Below are 18342 nucleotides of genomic sequence, written 5' to 3' on the forward strand. Positions count from 1 at the left end.
GTATAAAAAGCTATTACATCAAGGTTTCCAATGTTTAATGTAGCTTTTAATTCCCAACGATTTCTTCCTGGGAAATGTGGATCAAGCGGCAATGGTTCAGTGTAAATATTAGCACCAGTTTTCGGTCCAACAATTAAAAGTATATTTCCTTTATACATTTTTATATAATTAAGGAATGCAGTTCGGTTGTTAAAGTAGCAAAACATCAATGCGAAATTCCAATTTTCCAAGTTACAACACTTTTGTAGATAATTCTTCATATTTTCTTCTTCGTCAAAATAATTAATATTAATAAAACTTTTAATTGCATATTTACTTTCCCACCACGATCGATCGACTTCAATACCATTGACTGCCACTCCTATTTAAGAAAAAAAGGAATGGAATACACTTTTTCGGTCTAATTTTCCTCTTTACATTTGTGTATATTTATGAGCTATACACAAATATTACTTACATACCCAGACAATCTTGTATTATCCTTTCAAATAATCCATTGCCACATCCTATACTAAGTATGTGGTTTATGTTCAGCGTCTCCAGTAATGCTCCAAATTTAAGTAATTCACTTTCCGTAGGCCAAATCCACATTAAGCTACGACGTTTATTAACTTCTAGGGAGTGGCCCATTGCGAGGCATTCCCGCCAATTCTGTATACCGTCAAAGTAATTATACGTGGATGCGTAATGTGTACTTTTAGGTGTAGTTTTCGACATCGTTCACACACATCTGATTTATGAAAATTTTCTTTATTTCAAAGGCATGCCACATGCCAACACACACACCATTTGAAATTAAAAAAGCATTAAAAAAAATTAACAATAGAGCAATGCAAGGAATATCACATGACCTTATTCACGGCTAATGCCAAATTTTAGAAGATGCGTGTGTCTTCATTCTTTGTGTACTAATATGTCAAAGAATACATCAAACCGATGGCATTGGGCCAAACTATTCTTTGCTTATCTACGGTGTATGTGTACGTACATATGTATATTAATATATTTTTTTGCAGTAAAATATAAAAAGTTAAGGTTTAGCGAAAAGACAAACGTGTTTATAGAATATTAAAAATATATTAAGTTAATGTATTAAAAAATACATGTGCACAAATAGTAATTGTATACTTAATTATAAAAAAAAATATTTAAAAGTCTTGATATTGGTAGGTATATCTAAAGTTTTTACGCCAATGCGTCTCACTGAAATTTGAAGTGTTAATCGTTATTTGTTTTTCAGGAGTTGCTAAGCTCACACAGGAAACAGAATTTTCAGAATAATGCGGTTTTATGCCATACACTTCTTCTTTTTCACTATCACTTTCGGAGGCACTTTCATCTCGATCTGAAGTCAAAATCTTTCGATACATTTTAATTGGGTCGTACTTTTTAACTTTTTTCTGAACACCTGTAGAACTTCCACCAGTATTTGCATTGATGGGTACTTTCGGAAATATGATAACTGTAGAATCATTGTTCGAGGTGTTGGTTGCAATAGTAGATTGGGTAGGTGATGATTTTATATTTGTGGTGAGTGTAGTGGCAACGTGATAATTTGGAACTTTCATTGGCTGAACATTTCCTATGCTTTTGATAACGGCACTATTCTCTACAGTCTTTGGTTCCCCAATTGGTGATGAGTCTTCTATATGGTTTTCGTATTCAATTGCTTTCAGTATTACTTCAGCACAGTCGTCGAAAGTTCTATTTGAATGTATAGTGCGAATATGTCGCAACATGTTATCCTTGCGAATGATGGTAGCATTACATTCTCGACATCGGAACTTAACGACATCTGTAAATTAAATTTGGAGTTATTTGGATGCTCAGTTGAAGCATATACTACCTTGATGTAGTTTTACATGCCGCAACAAAACTGCATTGTCACTGAATTTTCTTAAGCAAATACCACAAATAAAACAATCAGTCTTTGTATGTTTTTTAAGGTGTAATTTGAGTGTATAGTTACGTTGGAAACGTTTATCACAGTATCCACATGCATACTTCTTATCTGAAAAAAATTAATTTATATTAAATACTATTTGAAATGTTGACCACTCACCAAAATGTGTTTGCATGTGTAGCTTTAAAGTAGATTTTAAAGCATAGCTTTTCTTGCAGACTTCACAAGTATAAGGTAACTCGTTGTCTCCGTGGAGTTGCCGAGTATGACCCGACAGCGATTCCTTGTTGCGAAATGATTTACTACATTTTGTGCATTGAATAGAAGGAGCGCGATGAAGCTTTTCATGCTTCTGGAGAACTATTCGATTTGAGAATGATTTGTTACATTCTCCGCAATGATATATGCGCTCCTCATGTGTTTCCAAATGATATTTCAAATGAGATTTTGTAGAAAACGTCTAATATTAAAAGAAATATATTTACTGCACTTCAAAAAATTTAATTTGCTTACCTTATCGCATTGCTTGCACATGTATTTCTTGGAAGCATCGCTACCGCAGGTTAAATGATAGTATTGTTGCGAACGACTTCCAAATTTTCTACCACAAGGTATACAGTAATAACGGACGCCGGAGTCCACATCGCTGTGTAATCGTTGAATATGCGTTGGCATAGAAGCAACTTTTCTACCTTTTTTCTTAGTACTTTTGGTCGCAGTATTAAGATCCGTCTCGACTGTTGCCTCACTTGCAACGATTGCACCATCTGCGTCTTGTCCTGTATTATTCTCCGTATTACATTGTTTCGGCTTTAAGCATTCTGAACATTCATCTTCATCAAGGAGACAACGGCGACACTTGCTATGCCCACAACTATCAGTCACCAGTCGATTTACATTGTCCCTAATTTCAGTCCCACATAGAGGACAAGATATATTGACTTTTATAACACTCATTCTTGGATATAATTTGTCGTAACTTCGAGATTGCTTTTAATCATATATTAAAATAACTAATTGCATTAAGAAAGAAATGCAAATGAAAACAGCTGTTTTATCATGTTTGTTTATTTGTAATTCTCTTCGCACATTGCATAGAATGACATTCCTTGCGGAATGCAAGTAGAAAACTCGGTTACCCGGCTATGTTATGAATATGGAAAAAATACCATAAGACAGTTGGAATAAAGTACTCCTATTTTTTATATTAATAATATTATTACACAGCAAAGCAAGCGAAAGGCATATTTTTTTCATAATAAATTGATAGATTGTAAATGAAAAAATAGAATAAATATAAATTTCAATTTTCAATTCCATTAAAATATAAGCGTACACACATACACACTTATTTAAAACTAGAAACTGCTTATCTTTAAAAAATGTAGTATGTATGTGTGTATTTTAGTATGTAAAGTTTTAACAATTAGAGAGCTTGTTTACGAACTTATAAACAGTGAGCAATCATTAGCCGATACGAAAGTAACGTGGGATTTTGAAGAGCTTTTTCAAAAGTGTTAAAGTTATATCGAAAGGTGCTGACGTCTTTTATAGTTGAAAAAATGGCAAAGGTTTTCTTTGGACAAATCATACATACTAAGTCTTTGAATGACTTCGAGATCTTTACAAGTGGATTTATTGCAGTTGATCAGAACGGCAAAGTAATGTGATATAAAATTCAATTGTCTTTAAACATGCGGATATGTACATGTATTTGTTTATATTTTGTATGCCCATTTAGTATAAGTACGTATATTTGTATGTATGTATGCCTCTCTTTCTAAATAAAGAGAAAAATGGTATAATTCTAACTTACTGAAAATAATTTAATAATTTTATTAGATTGTTGGCGTTGGCAATGAGTTCGTTTATGATGAATGGTTAACGCAGCACACAAATTTTAAAGGTGCTACTGTCGAACGACTGAGCAATGATCAATTTCTTATGCCTGGCTTTGTTGATTGTCATATTCACGCACCCCAAGTAGCACAAATCGGGCTTGGTCTAGATATGCCTCTTTTGGATTGGCTGAATACCTATACATTCCCATTGGAAGCGAAATATGCAGACCAGAAGTTCGCGCAGAAAACCTACGCAAAAGTTGTGGTGAGTTCATTAGAAAAGCTGTACATAAGCACTTGTTTTTAAATTCAAATTTGATTCACTCAACATGAATTTTTCTAAGATTTCTACTTACATACATATCGTGTATTTACATACCTATGTATGTAGGCATTTAACAATTGTTATTACTTCATGTCATACTTCATTTATATAAAACTCGATAATGAATACGTTGGTAGATACTTATACATATATTTAATATTATACAAACAACTGTATGTTCTTTTTTCATTATTTTCTTATAAAGGAAAATACAATAAAGGCGGGCACCACACTTGCGTCCTATTTCGGTACCAATCACAAAGAGAGCACTTTAATTTTAGCAAAAGAAGCCTTGCGCCAAGGTCAACGCGCGTTGATTGGAAAAGTCTGTTCAAATCAAAATAGTCCGGAATTTTATGTGTATGTTCCAAAAAAAAAAATTAAGAAACAATATTTTAATTTTAAAATTCTTTTTTAAAAATCAGTGAAACAACGGATAAGTCAATAGCTTCTACAGAGGAATTCGTAAAAGATATACAAAAACTGGAGACAGATTTGGTCAAACCCACTATTACACCAAGATTTGCTTTGAGTTGTACCAAAGAATTAATGGCCAAACTTGGAGAAATTGCACACAAAAATGATTTGCATATACAGGTAAAAATTTAGGCTAATAAGCACAACAATTTTGTATGTGAATATTAGAAGTGGATTGAAATTTTTTATTTTCTTTAGAGTCATATTAGCGAAAATCTGTCGGAAATTGATTTTGTCAAGTCGCTATATAATACCAGTTATGCCGAGGCATATGATAATGCTGGATTGCTAACACCTAAGGTAAGGCGAATAGATCTATAAATATATACCTATGTATGTATGTATTGATACCCCTATAACGGTTTGCAACTCAAACTCAGTTGAATTAAGTTAAAGAAATTCAACTTGAGAATAACCAAATTTTAGGTATAACGAACTATAACTAAATTCACCTGACAATTTTTATACCCTGAACAGGGTATATTAAGTTTGTCACGATGTTTGTAACACCCAGAAGGAAGCGTCGGAGACCCTATAAAGTATATACATATATAAATGATCAGTATGTTGAGCTGAGTCGATTTAGCCATGTCCGTCTGTCTGTATATATACGAACTAGTTTTTAAGATATCCTTTTGAAATTTTGCAAACGTCATTTTCTCTTCAAGAAGCTGCTCATTTGTCGGAACGGCCGATATCGGACCACTATAACATATAGCTGCCATATAAACTGAACGATCGGAATCAAGTTCTTGTATGGAAAACTTTGACAATGTATCTTCACCAAATTTGGTATAGATTATTTTCTAGAGCAACAATGTAATCTCCGGAGAAATTGTTCAGATCGGTTAACTATAGCATATAGCTACCATAAAAACTGAGCGATCGGAGTCAAGGGCTTATGGAAAACTTTCGCATTTGACGTGCTATCTTCACGAAATTTGGCATGGATTACTGCTTAAGGTATAACACATTTGATAAGATATATTCACGAAATTTGGTATAGATTATTTTTTAAGGCAACAATGTAATTTCCGAAGAAATTGTTCAGATCGAATTACTATAGCATATAGCTGCCATACAAACTGAACAGATAGTTACTAACAGAAATGCACTTGTGAAGGGTATTTAGCTTCCGTGCAACCGAAGTTAACGTTTTTTCTTGTTTATTAATCGTTATAGTTAGTAGTGATAGCTCACGAAAGGGTGAATAAATGTTATTATTAATATATACATATATGTATATATTCATACATATATGAATATGAATACTAATACTCAATTTTAAAGCTTCAACCAAAATATAGTTGAGTTGCAAACCATAGTAGGGCTTAAATAAACTTATAGACAGTTATGGCACACGCTGTACATTTGGACGATGAGGAAATAACGCTCTTTGGCAAACGCGGAACTTCGGTCGCTCATTGTCCCGCCTCGAATAACATGTTAAGTTCAGGCTTATGTGATGTTCTGCGACTGATTAAAAATGGAATAAAAGTCGGTTTGGGTACAGGTATGTACTATACATTGTATTACATTATAGTCAACCCATAAATTATAAATTATATTATGTACCCTATATTTATTCAGATGTTTCGGGTGGAAACTCGATGTCTATACAGGATGCTATACTTCGTGCGCTCGATGTTTCCCATCACTTGGAATTTGTGAAAAAACAAGAGATTAAGGGAAGCGGACGCCTAGAGGTACAAGACCAAGCATATCAGCCTCTTAACTACAAACAAGCAATATTTTTGGCAACACTCGGTGGTGCTGAGGCCTTAGCTCTGAGTAATATCACTGGCAATTTCGCCATAGGAAAATATTTTGATGCATTGATAGTCGATACGAGCAACTATCCGTTACACAATTACAACGCGAGTAATGACAACAAGTCTCCAGATTTGATTTTGTTGGAAATGATTCAGAAATTCATTTACGTTGGAGATGATCGCAATATTTTACGAGTATTTGTGGCAGGGAACCAAATAAAAAATTAAAAAAATAAAATAAAAAATTATAATTTGTGTATGTAAAAAATTTGATTAAAAAATTGTTAATTCTATATAACTTGTTTTGCCATCAGCACGGCGTCCATTTTTATTTGTTATTATCTGCATATTTTTACAAAGGCTTCTGTGGACTAATATTTTAATATATTTGTATTATATACCCAGTTGATTTTTAAAACATCTAAAATGCGCAGACTCCTTCAGTGCTGTTTAGTCGCTCTTACACACTCATATTCTTTTGTTGATTATTTATTTTGGGATTTTTTGATGGCTTCCTTAATTTCAAACGATTGGCATCACGTTGCATATGTAATATATACGAATACAGATTATCCTCTCTCAATTTATTTTGTTTTGCAAAATATTCACTCACAGTCACATACACATATGCAATGCAACTACGTCAAAGTTAATACAAATGAAAACGGATGAACACCGAATGGAGAAACGTCCGCCATTTTAGTTGCGTGTTGTCATCTCTCAACTGCTGTTCGTACAAGAAAAGTTAATCGTTGAAAAATACAATTAATATTATACTTATTGCTAAAAATACAAAAAGGTGATGATCCGAGTAGTTTCTTTAAATTTTAGCTAATGCGAAATAGTTTAACCGTGAAATTTTGTATCGATATTACGATATACATAAGTATTAAAGTACAAAGTGAAAACGAGAAAGGAAAAAAACCTAAGTACATAAAAAATTCCCAGGTCGACTGCTGCTGCTGTTGGCGTAATTAGCCGAGGTTCACTTTATTCGTATGTTGAGCGAGCAGATACGAGCGCAAAGTGTATATTTGTATGTTTGTGTTCGGATACATTTAGATTGCTGTGCCATTGTTTGTTTAAGTGTTTGTATTCTGGGAGGGGTGAAAGGCAAGGTGTGACATGTTTTGTATGTATCGGGTAAGCAAAAAATACTCTATTGAGCGCGGAAAATAAATTTGCTGAATAGAACAGTTTGTGTGATGATTACCAATATACAAACATACGCTTATAATAGGTGCTTGAAAAGTATGATAAACGTGCCTTGCGGTTGAGATTTTGACTTACTGCGACGTGGTTACAACGCTCATTAATGTAGGATGTATGGATGTTTCACAATCCAAGGGCGCTAGTAAATCGTAATGAATTCAGCAAGGAGTTATTTGGTTCAATCTTATTGCGGGCAAATATCGGCTCATTGAGAAAAAAATTATGTTCATTTGGAGATCGAGAAAAAGTGGAAGAAAAGAGAGGAAGAGGAGGGTGGTAGCCGGAATTTTTTTGATGGTGCATTTGTATTGTAAATATTTGTTTATTTTTATTTTGTGATTGAGTTAATTAGTAGGGGTCGCTGATAAACAGGATGCGATTTAGCGATAACTGGTACCTAAGTGATTCATTTATATCTGGTTTTGATGTTGAGTGGATTTGCTACTTTACAAAATAATAGATATGTACGTAGAATAATGTAAAATAATATAAGCTTGTCTGTGGTTATATTAGATATATTGTCATGGAGCTAATTTCATATATCTTTATATCCGTCATTTTATTGGATCGTTTTATTAACCGGCAAAATGAGAGAAAAGTGTCATTATATGGTGTTAGAAATATGTACACATATTTTTATATCTGTATGTATATATTTACATATGTATGTATATGTATATGCGCAGACTATGTAATTGAAGAGAAACCCTAGGAGTTTCCCCTTTTGCATTAGTCACCGACCGAAAGTCATTTGACCTGAAATTTTCAATGACAGTTCAATCGCTTAGTTTTATTCTATCAATATTATTTCATATTGATATGTAGAGAAAAATTCATACATATATTCATACAAATAGCTCGTTATTATGAATAGTTTGAGTGTATTATAGTATATAATGTTTTCCCTCTAATTATTTTGTTTAGCTTAAAAATTCTCTTTTTGATTAGTTCAGCCGAAGGTTTGGAAGAGAAAATTTTATAGGTAAATAAAGTTGTGAGGTTAGAAGTCACTGACCAGATAGAAGAACCAATAGTGTTATCGTGTTAGTAATTTTCCGTACAATTTACCGATAAATGGCATGTATGGTTGCAATAATTTCGATAATGATTATTTGTTTAAATAATAATTAGTATATAATAGCTTAAATGGTATCTTTTAATATCTTTAAAGCACATTTGTATTACTTTGTGATATTTTTTTGTTTGTGTTATATTATACTACAAAATGCAACACTGTTTGATTTCGACTGTTTGGGAGGGTCTTTTCAGTTTACGCTCTCCATATTCAGCCATATTGCATGTGTGAAAAGAGGGCATCTGTAGTTTTGCCCGCGCGAATGCTTTCTGCAGGTAAAAAGAACAGAAGAAAAACAAATGTGTCTGTTGCCAATGACTGTGGCGGCAACAACTAACAGATGTACTGAGTGTTCTTCGTAAAATTTGACGTTTCCTGTTCGGTTTATTAGTGCGGTTCTTAGTTAGTATTGTGCAGTTAAATATATCGAAGAAATAAGGTATTCATACAAAATTTGATGTGAGTTTAAGCTTCTGATACTGAAAAGCAAAGTGAAACTTGGTATAAGTTTATAAAAAAATTGTATGCCAGAATGAAAATAAAATTTGAAGAAAAAAAAAGCGTTAATAATCGACGGGAGAGAATCTTAAACAAGCCGACTAACCAGCGACATACCGTGGCTAAATAAAACAAACAAGGGCGACATTACCGCCTGTTACTGCAACAAATAGAAAATACCTTATAATGATAATTCGAAAATATAAAGTACATAGTAGAAAAATAGTGTTGATCATACATACCATAATGACCATGTCGAGCTTTGTTTGCTGTCGCTGATGAATGCCAATCAGTTACAGAGCAGGAAATGTGAACGTGTGTTAAAATGTGCACACACAAATTTTATATACCAAAATGTTAAGTTGCTTTAACGGTTCTCATTTGATGAGCAGCTTTGTTATCGTTATGCTTTTGACTCCTTTTCGATACCGGTGTCAATGTACGAAAAATGGCAAATAAATGATTTTTCGGTAATAAAAAAAAATAATAATGTGCCCGAACACGTACAAAAATAAATAGATGAAATATTTATATTATAATATAAAAGTTTGAAGTAAATAGTTACTGTGTGTGTAAAATTATTTCGACAAATTCTCAGTTTCTCTGAAAAGAATAATGTATTGCTATCAAGAGAACATTTAATTTGCCTTCTCAACCGCTACTATCACATGCTATTGACCGCGCAAGTGAAAGAAAACAAGTTTTTAAAAGAGTATCTAAGTATACATACATACATACATACATATATACAACAATCTGTGTGGTATCGAAAAGAATTGGAAAACACATAAAAGGCGTATATAAAATACTACTCTTGTATTTACTTGCCATATTTGATTGCACATAAAATTGTAATTTTCTAAATCTTGCAAACCAATGTTTATCGGAATCTTTTAATATTATACAATTGTACATACATATATGTATGAGGTGTGTTCAAAAAGTATCGCGAATTTTGTGTTTTTTTCAAAAATTATTTATTTATTCATGAATATCTATTTTGTCCCCTTCAAAGTAATCCCCATGAGATATGATACACTTGTGCCAACGGTTTTTCCAATCTTCGAAGCACTTCAAAAAATCATTTTTTTATCTTCTTCAGCTCCTCCTTCGATGCTGTCTTTATCTCGTCAAGAGAAGCGTAACGTCGTCCTTTCATGGGCCTCTTCAGTTTAGGGAACAAGAAAAAGTCACAGGGGGCCAGATCAGGGGAATACAGTGGCTGCGGCATCATTAGTGTGTTGTTTTTGGTTAAAAAGTCGCGCACAAGCAACGATGTGTGAGCAGGGGCGTTATCGTGGTGCAAAAGCCAATTTTTGTTCTTCCACAAATCCGAGCGTTTCTGGCGGATTGCTTCGCGCAAATTGCGCATAACTTGCAGGTAATATTCCTTATTGACCGTTCTTCCCTGTGGCAAGATCTCATGATGCACCGCGCCCCTGCAATCGAAGAAAACTGGCAGTTGCAATTCGCGATACTTTTTGAACACACCTAGTATATAGTATGTAACTACTTTAAAGTTCAAAAACTCCAAAAATTGCAACATTTCATCAAGCTGTTTCACCACTTTTTTCTCGAAAACTATGAGTCTGAGGACGGTATATGTGTATACGTTTTTTAAACCTGAGGACCTCCTCTATCCATCCGTACCATCAAATCGCGGCGCCGAAAGAATCGTAATATTGCCCGGAATCGTGCCGTTCTGTTCACAATAATAGTAGTGATGAATTTTTAAAATTGTTAAAAGGTTTTCGGAAACATGTCTTCCGTCTATCATGGTTGGTGGCTTTTCGATCCGGAGACAGCCAGGTAGCTTGATGAATTTTCTTGGGCTGGAATCTAGTACCATATTTCGGGCACCGGAAATGCGATCAGCTTCAACTTATTTGGGTATGTTTCATCGTGGAAGCTGAATTTACTGACTGTTGCGCTAAAGATACCTTCTTTGCCCACCTTGGCGTTAAAGTCGTCAAACACGATTTTGACATCGTAACGAGGCCAGCTGTCATAGATGCGCTCCAAATGCTAGGCGTTCATTACTCTAACGAGGACATCAACCAGCTGGACAGCGGCACTTTCAAAATTAAAGGACCAGACATTCCGGATGCATGCCTTTAAATCATGAAAAGGAAGTGTGAGAAGCTTTCTGCAGGCCGGAAAAATTGGATGAACCAACCTCTCCCGTGTATGTCTTTTTATACATAATAAAGGCCTATGTCCCTAATTTTTCGCAGCATAAAATGAGATGAGCGATTGGAATTGTTTTAGTTTTTTCTTTATGAAAAGAATTTGACCCAATTTTATTATTATTTGATAGTAAGATAATATGATAGTAAGGCAAATATGAGGACACTCTCTGCGACCTGATACAAAGAGGTCTAAACCTGGCGAAGGGGTCGTGTAGCGAGGTTGAACTAAATATCAACCCCTCCAAGACGACCGTAGTACCGATTAAGAGACGCAGGTCCCTATCCGGTCTCAGGAATCTCACAATTAGTGGCAGAGCGATAGAGATGACCAACAAGGTCAAATACCTCGGTCTCATGCTGGATTCCACTTTGCTATGGAAGCAGCATGTAGACCTGACGCTGGTCAAAGCAACAAAAGCTTAAATCTTTGTACACCACGATAGTGCTACCATAATCAAGTGCGGGCCGGTGGCCTGGTCCTCAATAGCGTCGCAGACCAAACTATCGAAGCTGCAGCGGCCAGCCTGTGACTGCATGACGGGCGCAATGCGCACTTGTCCAACGGCAGGTTCTGCTAGAACTTACTCTGCTTCATTTAGCGATTTCCTCCTACGAGATTAAATCGCTACCAGTGCAGGAGTGCAGGGAAAGGCTGAACAGCCTTGCGAACCGAAAGCATGTACACCTAAGGGGCCATCCATCAATTACGTCACGCCTTGAAGGGGGGAGGGTATCATTCAAAAGTGACATTGTGTGACAAGGGGCAGGGGGGGTCAAAGCTTTGTGACATCACATTTCAAAAGACAACGACGCTAAGTTTGCTCCATTATTACTACAGATATTATTAATTCTCCAAGCATTATCCCATCTGAAACAAGTTCCATATGATACTTATTGCCCTAGTGTCGAGTCATACTTATTTATAAGATCGTGTAGCATATGTGGCCTATATTTTTCTTCATATAAAGCCACCAATCAACACAAACAATCACATTAAAAACAAGAGCTGTTACCTATCACGAAAATTCGTCCTCAAAGAATTGCGGCTAGACGTGCCGTGCCAATGGTACCGAAAATTTGGGAAAACGCTATAATTAGTGAGTAAAAAATGAACTTTGCCAAAAAAAATGTGTTTTACTATGGTATTTTCAATTAACCTGATATACGTTACAAATTTTGGAGGTTTAAAAACTTGACAGTGAAATCGAAAATGATACTAGACAAGTACAAGTTTCAAAGTCGTTGTTTATAAAGGTTGGGAGGCTATGCTGACCAAGGTATGATTTCAATTGCCTTAACCCGAAATCCATTTTCCATTAGGAGAGGATGCGCTGCGATTCGCTATCCAATTTATTGTCCATGTGTTACTGTTTTACTAGTATATCCTGTCTTGTATTCAGTGTTCGGTCTACTATTATAAAATAGTTAAATTATAAGTTTTCGGTATTGTTATTTTCAACAGTACCCACTATAGTAAGCATAAGAGCAAATGCGGTTCACTGCGATTTTTACATTCCTTGTTTTATTCCACATACGCTGTTATTTTAACTACATATAAACAAACGCAAGATTACAAATAATTGCTTTTAATGTGCGATACATTGGTGTTTTGAACACATATATGTATGTATGTGAAAGTAAGTTTGTACTAAAAGGCTGTTCTGCCAGTTAGAGGAAGCTTGAGTTGAACAACACTTTAATGTGTTTTACTGTACTATTCTTTTTTTTTACTTACTTTTCCAGTCGGTTGCTTTGTTTTGTTGATTTCGTATTTTTTTATAACAATTACACTCTGTCTATTACCTATTTTTATTTTATAGTTTTTTTTTAGTGCTATTATTGATCAAAATTTGCTCTCGTCTTGGAATATTTAATAGATTCCGCACTAGTATTAGAAATCCGAGGCAATTCCGGTACGTAGAACTGGCTGTCATGGGAATCGCAATGAACTTACCTTAGAGCGGGTAGATTATTTTTCTATAAAATTGCGTATGAGGGGAAAAGTTCTACGGATCATTCAGAACAATTTTGCTTAAGAGATTATGACCAATTTCGAGACAACGATCAAGCTATATACATAAATGATCTTATATACACTAGACAGAAAACGTTTAGAAACAAGTAGTTTTATGTACCTTTTATAAAATAAATATTTAGTTTTATGAAAAAAGGGATTCAATTTCTGATAATAGCATATAAACAAAACAAAATAAAACTTGCGGGAGAATAGAAAATCCATTAGAAAAAGTCTGCATATAAGGTATATAAGTCGATATGCTTCCACCGAATTCTTGTCAAAATTTAGTAGGAAGTCGGATATCCTTGACGTTATAAAATGAGCACCGAAGTTGGTGGAACGTAGAGAATGCGCAAGAGAAGTCGTTACCGACTAAAACATCAAGAAAGTCCAAAAAATAATTCATTGTGCAAAGTGGATCCCGTACGGCTACACTTTTGACCAAAGTCAACGATGAGCAAAATTTGTTTTTTTTTATAGTTTTCTTCGAAAGCATCTCTGGTTTAAGCAACTCCTCAACTATTCGATACCATTTTTATACTCTTGCAACATGTTACTACAGAGTATAATAGTTTTGTTCACTTAAAGATTGTTTGTACCACCTAAAACTAATTGAGCTAGATTTGGGGTTAAATATCTCTCTGTGCAAGCTGTAACATGTTCATAGATGTCGGACCACTCGATGCCCATAAAACGCCATTAAGCGGAAACCTATAAAGTGCCATAACTAAGCACTAAATTAAGGTAAATAACTGTAATTTGGCACAAATGAAAATAATCGATTACAGTAATAAGAGGCGGATGTGGCTCCACCCTCTAAATTGCTTAATGCACATATATCCTAAACAACTTAAGTTACAGTAATCAAACTCGCTGGGGACAAATCCCTTAAACACCTCTACCGGCGGCGTAATAATGGTTCTTCGTATAAAACTATTAAAAGTGCAATAAATCAATAACTAAATACGTCAGAGGAAAAAATTTTAGACCCGAGATGGTATGAAAGGGCTTTATAGTAGCCGAGATAAAAATTGAACGATGAGCGGAGCACCGCCCGCTTTTAGGTGAAATCGGGACCCGCTCGTCCGATTTAAACCAAATTTGGTACGTTATATTCTCTTCACATTCCTATGTCATTCTGTGAGATATATATGTACATATATATTGTATAATTGAAATAATACAATATGAGGTTTTTATTAGTACATATGTATGTACATATGTGAAATGTGTCTTCGGCCCAACTCCCATATTTTACAATATGTTACATATGCAAACATATGTATATGTATGTATTCATGTAAGAATCATTTGAATATTTTTTTTACTTAAAAAAAATTTATAATAACATCACAGAGCTACTGCCAGGGTACATTAATTTTTGTTTATACACATATGTACATACATACAAATATATGGATTATACTGATTATTGTTAGTGACCAAAGCGTTGTTTTTTTGGACTCACCATGTGGCAGATGCCCGCCAGGCATTGCGGCTAGATAATGGTTGAACGATGAGCATAAATTCATAACAAACCAAATAGAACATGTAACATAAAAGATAGAGAAATGGCTACAGTGTTGAGGAAATCATAATTTGAGATGAGCGTATGATATTGTTGACAACAACGCAATAAAGATATGACAGTTCAAAATTCCACGCGAGCGAAGCCACAGTCCTCGGTTTAGTGTTGGGTATATAAAATTGTTTAGATTCCGAATCTTTGGTTGACGCTTTGCACTTTACGGTATTTTCCTGGCTCAGATTCTTGCAACAGTATAAAATGTTTGTTTACATCCGAACTTATACCTCCCTACTTGTGCGCCATAAAATCATACGCTCCTTGATTCCAAAGGCGCTAAACTCGCTTCCATCGCTCAAAATAGTCTTCTGACAAAATGCCGGGGTTTGTTTAAGGGGTAAGGTCAAATCATACGAAAAAAGCCATGTTTTTGTGATTTTTTTCCTGACGACACAGTTAAAATTTATTTATCCAACCAATTGTACATTGAAGTATGACATTCGAAAAATGTCTTATCAATTTTTTACAAAGAAATATTAAGAAATACGGCAATGGCAGCAATTGTCCGGACGGGTCTCGAAAAAAAGTTGAACTGGGGTGCCCCTCATAACTTCAAAACTACTGCACCGATCTTTTTGAAATTTTAAACACTATTTTTGTACATATTGTACGAGGTAACGCTGTAAGGGTTTTTTGAAATTCCAATTTTTGAATTTTTTTGAATACTTTGAAGTGAAAAACACAATTTTGTGGGAAAAAATCAGCTAATTTGTTATTGCGAAATCAAAATTATGAACAAAAAAACACCCTCCAACGTTATCTCGTAAAATATGTACAGAAATAGTGTTTAAAATTTCAAAAGGATCGGTGCAGTAGTTTTGAAGTTATGAGGGGCACCGAGTTTGAAAACGTGAGTTGTGGGAAAAACACATTTGAAGTTTCACAGACGCTCACAATCAAATCGGAGGACGGAGACTTATAAGTGTATATCTCCGTCAGTTTTGCTTTAATTGCTCTCAATTCACAGAATAATCTTAAGATATTGTACATAAAAAAAAAATCCAAAAAAAAAAACAAAAATACCTTACTCCCCCCTTAAGTGCCCTAAAACACTGTTTGCGAATTGTGTCAGTACAGAGGGATCTCTTAAATTTGTCCTAACATTTGAGCGATTTTCGATGCAGTAAGTCGAGGGTTTCGCTTCATATTTTTGTTCTGTGGTTCGAGTTTCACGCTGTACAAGACTTTTTGTCCCCTAGACGTGCCGAGATACTAAACTATAACTTTTTCGACATTTTCATTCTTGGACACATAATACTATTTTTGGAAGTAAATTTATCGATAATATACATTTGTATATGGTGTCAGATTTTCATTGCTTTAAATGATATGAGACTAGTAATAAAGCACTTAATGTGTTTATATTAAAAACTTTGGTATATAAAAGTTATTTTTAACAAAAGAAAATAATCGAATTCATTAAAACTGACCCAGATTTGCACTCGTGTACTTCGCCAAACATTCAAAATTTAACAATGATTGCTGGCTAAATGAATGTACTTATTATTTTGACCATGTTTGTATATATAAATTATTATTGTTTATTATATATATAAATTATTTTAACTGTAGTTGTCAATTAGTATTTTGTAATTAGAAGAATTAGTATACATATTTGCTATATGAATATGCAAATGCTTATTTTCTCAGACACAAAATTGCAAATGTTTAAATTTAGGTATACATATGTACATCTAGACGAAGTTTCGAATTTGATTATAATGCGGATTTGTGGCTAATATCAACTGGTCACGTTGTATCAACGTAACACCTTTAAATGTGCAAACACACTGTTTATACATTATTATACGTAGATATATACGGTATGTAAGTACTAGTTATATCGAGCTACCAGTTGACTTATCGAATTTTTCCACTTTTATTGCATTACAAATATTTCTTTGTGTATATAGCGTCTGAAATAGGAGTAGGTACTGCATGGTTATCGCAAATTTTAGAAAAAATTAAATCGTAGAAATGAGAATATAGCAACTAAATTTATTTACACAGAAAGATATTGTACTCGTACGTTTACAAGTTCTCTGTCTCTTAAGATTTTACAAAATAATAAATTGACTTCAGGCCATTAGAAGAGTGGTACAAAATGGAAAACAGCTTAACAGGATGGAAACTGTAATCACTGAGAAATGACGAATAAAAATGTTGTGTTTGTTGTAGAAGATGTATTTAGGAGCAGACGGAGTCAAAAAATACTCGGTTATATCAATACAACCCATTTCCGTAATATTTTTGTAAAATTTTAACGAGTTTTTTGCGGGAACGAATATCCCTAAACTTTGAATTTATAGCAAAATACTTGACTAGAGAGAGGTTTAATTATAATTGAATTGCGAAATACTCTTACTAATTACTATGAAAAAAGAGCTGATTATTTCCGTTTCTCCTTGTGTGTCTCCAGTGTTTTTGAAATTACAGTTGAACTTACCTAACTCGAATCACCATAATCCACAAACAACTTCGAGTTATAATTTTCATTAAAACAAAATTTTTCAAAAGCTGTAAAATATATATTTATACGCAGTTCATTTATATTTATGTAATTCGAATAAAGTTTTTTGCGTTTGTACACAATACATACTTACATATATTCTGTATTTTTGGACTGAACATATATTTTGTGCTTTTAATATCTATTCGGTTCTAATAGCATTTGAGCAGCTGTTTACAAAGTGGTATTTCCGCGAAAAATGTACTTTGAGAATCACGTGCCAATTTACAAGTACGATTTATGCAAGGAAAAATATATGGGTTGTGAGTTATGGAAAGCTTCGAGTTATAGAAATTCGGGTTAAGGAAGTTCAACTGTATTTTGATTTCAAGAATTTCACTTTAGTTCTTCTTTGCTAATATTTGTCGGTTTCATACATACATACAGCTGTTGACAACTAATTAGAAACGCTCCCTTTTTTGTAGGTGGCAGATGAGTAAAATGTTTGATATACCGTTATTTATACTCTTAAACTAAATTCATTCTGTTTTATAGTTGTGAAGTTAAAGTTGTTTTAATTTTTCCCAAATAGTAACTACGTAGAAGGTGAATTAAGTGCGACAGTTAATTACAAACAGTTTTTAAAGAATTAAAATTCCCCAAGGCGTTAATTTTTATTACTAATATTACTGATTTATAGTAAGCGTGTGTTCCAAAGTTGTGGTTTAAAATACATACATATATTAATATGTGTTATTAAAGTTTTTTAATGAGGAAATGCTGTAGTTGTACACCTTCCCTTCGCAGCTACATTTTTGACCTTTGTCAGTCTGGAAAAATATGCAAAGAAGAAGAAGAAGTCGAATAAGGTCAAATGCTCAAAAATTTTTTTGAATGTCTTTAAGCATATACAGGATGTTAAAACTATTTCCAATGTTGCATGCAAAGAAAAAAACGAAAACTGCAACAAAAATAGACCGCAGACTTTATACTATCTCG

General features: G+C 33.9%; 4 protein-coding genes across 11 annotated transcripts in view; 2 read left to right on the forward strand and 2 right to left on the reverse strand.

The window, feature by feature from the left end:
* LOC105225776 (uncharacterized) overlaps window positions 1-892 on the reverse strand; it is a 1433-nt gene extending 541 nt beyond the window's left edge. The window contains exons 1-2 of the mRNA XM_049446981.1: window positions 462-892; window positions 1-361 (exon numbers count right to left, since the gene is read on the reverse strand). Of these exons, the coding sequence (XP_049302938.1) occupies window positions 1-361; window positions 462-717 (617 nt within the window). The 5' untranslated portion in view covers window positions 718-892. The remainder of the gene's footprint in view (window positions 362-461) is intronic.
* Window positions 893-1030: 138 nt separating this feature from the next.
* Window positions 1031-3258, reverse strand: LOC105225779 (zinc finger protein 814). The gene is made up of 4 exons (XM_011204395.4): window positions 2417-3258; window positions 2063-2363; window positions 1847-2011; window positions 1031-1795 (listed from the first exon to the last, which is right to left on the reverse strand). Exons 1-4 carry the CDS (start codon window positions 2858-2860, stop codon window positions 1149-1151), a joined length of 1557 nt encoding a protein of 518 aa, XP_011202697.2. The 5' UTR covers window positions 2861-3258; the 3' UTR covers window positions 1031-1148.
* On the forward strand, window positions 1034-6563 carry LOC105225781 (guanine deaminase). 3 transcript variants are annotated; one of them, XM_049447670.1, is made up of 7 exons: window positions 1034-1166; window positions 3746-4009; window positions 4275-4429; window positions 4495-4666; window positions 4745-4846; window positions 5894-6059; window positions 6137-6563. In XM_049447670.1, exons 1-7 carry the CDS (start codon window positions 1104-1106, stop codon window positions 6544-6546), a joined length of 1332 nt encoding a protein of 443 aa, XP_049303627.1. In that variant the 5' UTR covers window positions 1034-1103; the 3' UTR covers window positions 6547-6563. The 3 variants fall into 3 exon arrangements, with proteins under 3 accessions (XP_049303627.1, XP_049303626.1, XP_049303628.1); XM_049447669.1 differs by lacking the exon at window positions 1034-1166 and adding an exon at window positions 3311-3564; XM_049447671.1 differs by lacking the exon at window positions 1034-1166 and adding an exon at window positions 3540-3649.
* Window positions 6564-6983: 420 nt separating this feature from the next.
* Window positions 6984-18342, forward strand: part of LOC105225780 (uncharacterized) — a 28308-nt gene continuing 16949 nt past the window's right edge. Inside the window, exon 1 of one of the 6 annotated variants that reach the window (XM_019990067.3) lies at window positions 6984-7117. The gene's annotated coding sequence lies outside the window, so the exon portion shown is untranslated. Of the gene's footprint in view, window positions 7315-7335; window positions 7462-8106; window positions 9065-18342 lie in introns of those variants that run through there. The other 5 variants (XM_019990065.3, XM_029549987.2, XM_029549988.2 and 2 more) reach the window with 5 other exon arrangements.

Source organism: Bactrocera dorsalis, chromosome 2 (genome assembly GCF_023373825.1).
Source record: "Bactrocera dorsalis isolate Fly_Bdor chromosome 2, ASM2337382v1, whole genome shotgun sequence".
In the NCBI taxonomy this organism is placed as follows: domain Eukaryota; kingdom Metazoa; phylum Arthropoda; class Insecta; order Diptera; family Tephritidae; genus Bactrocera; species Bactrocera dorsalis.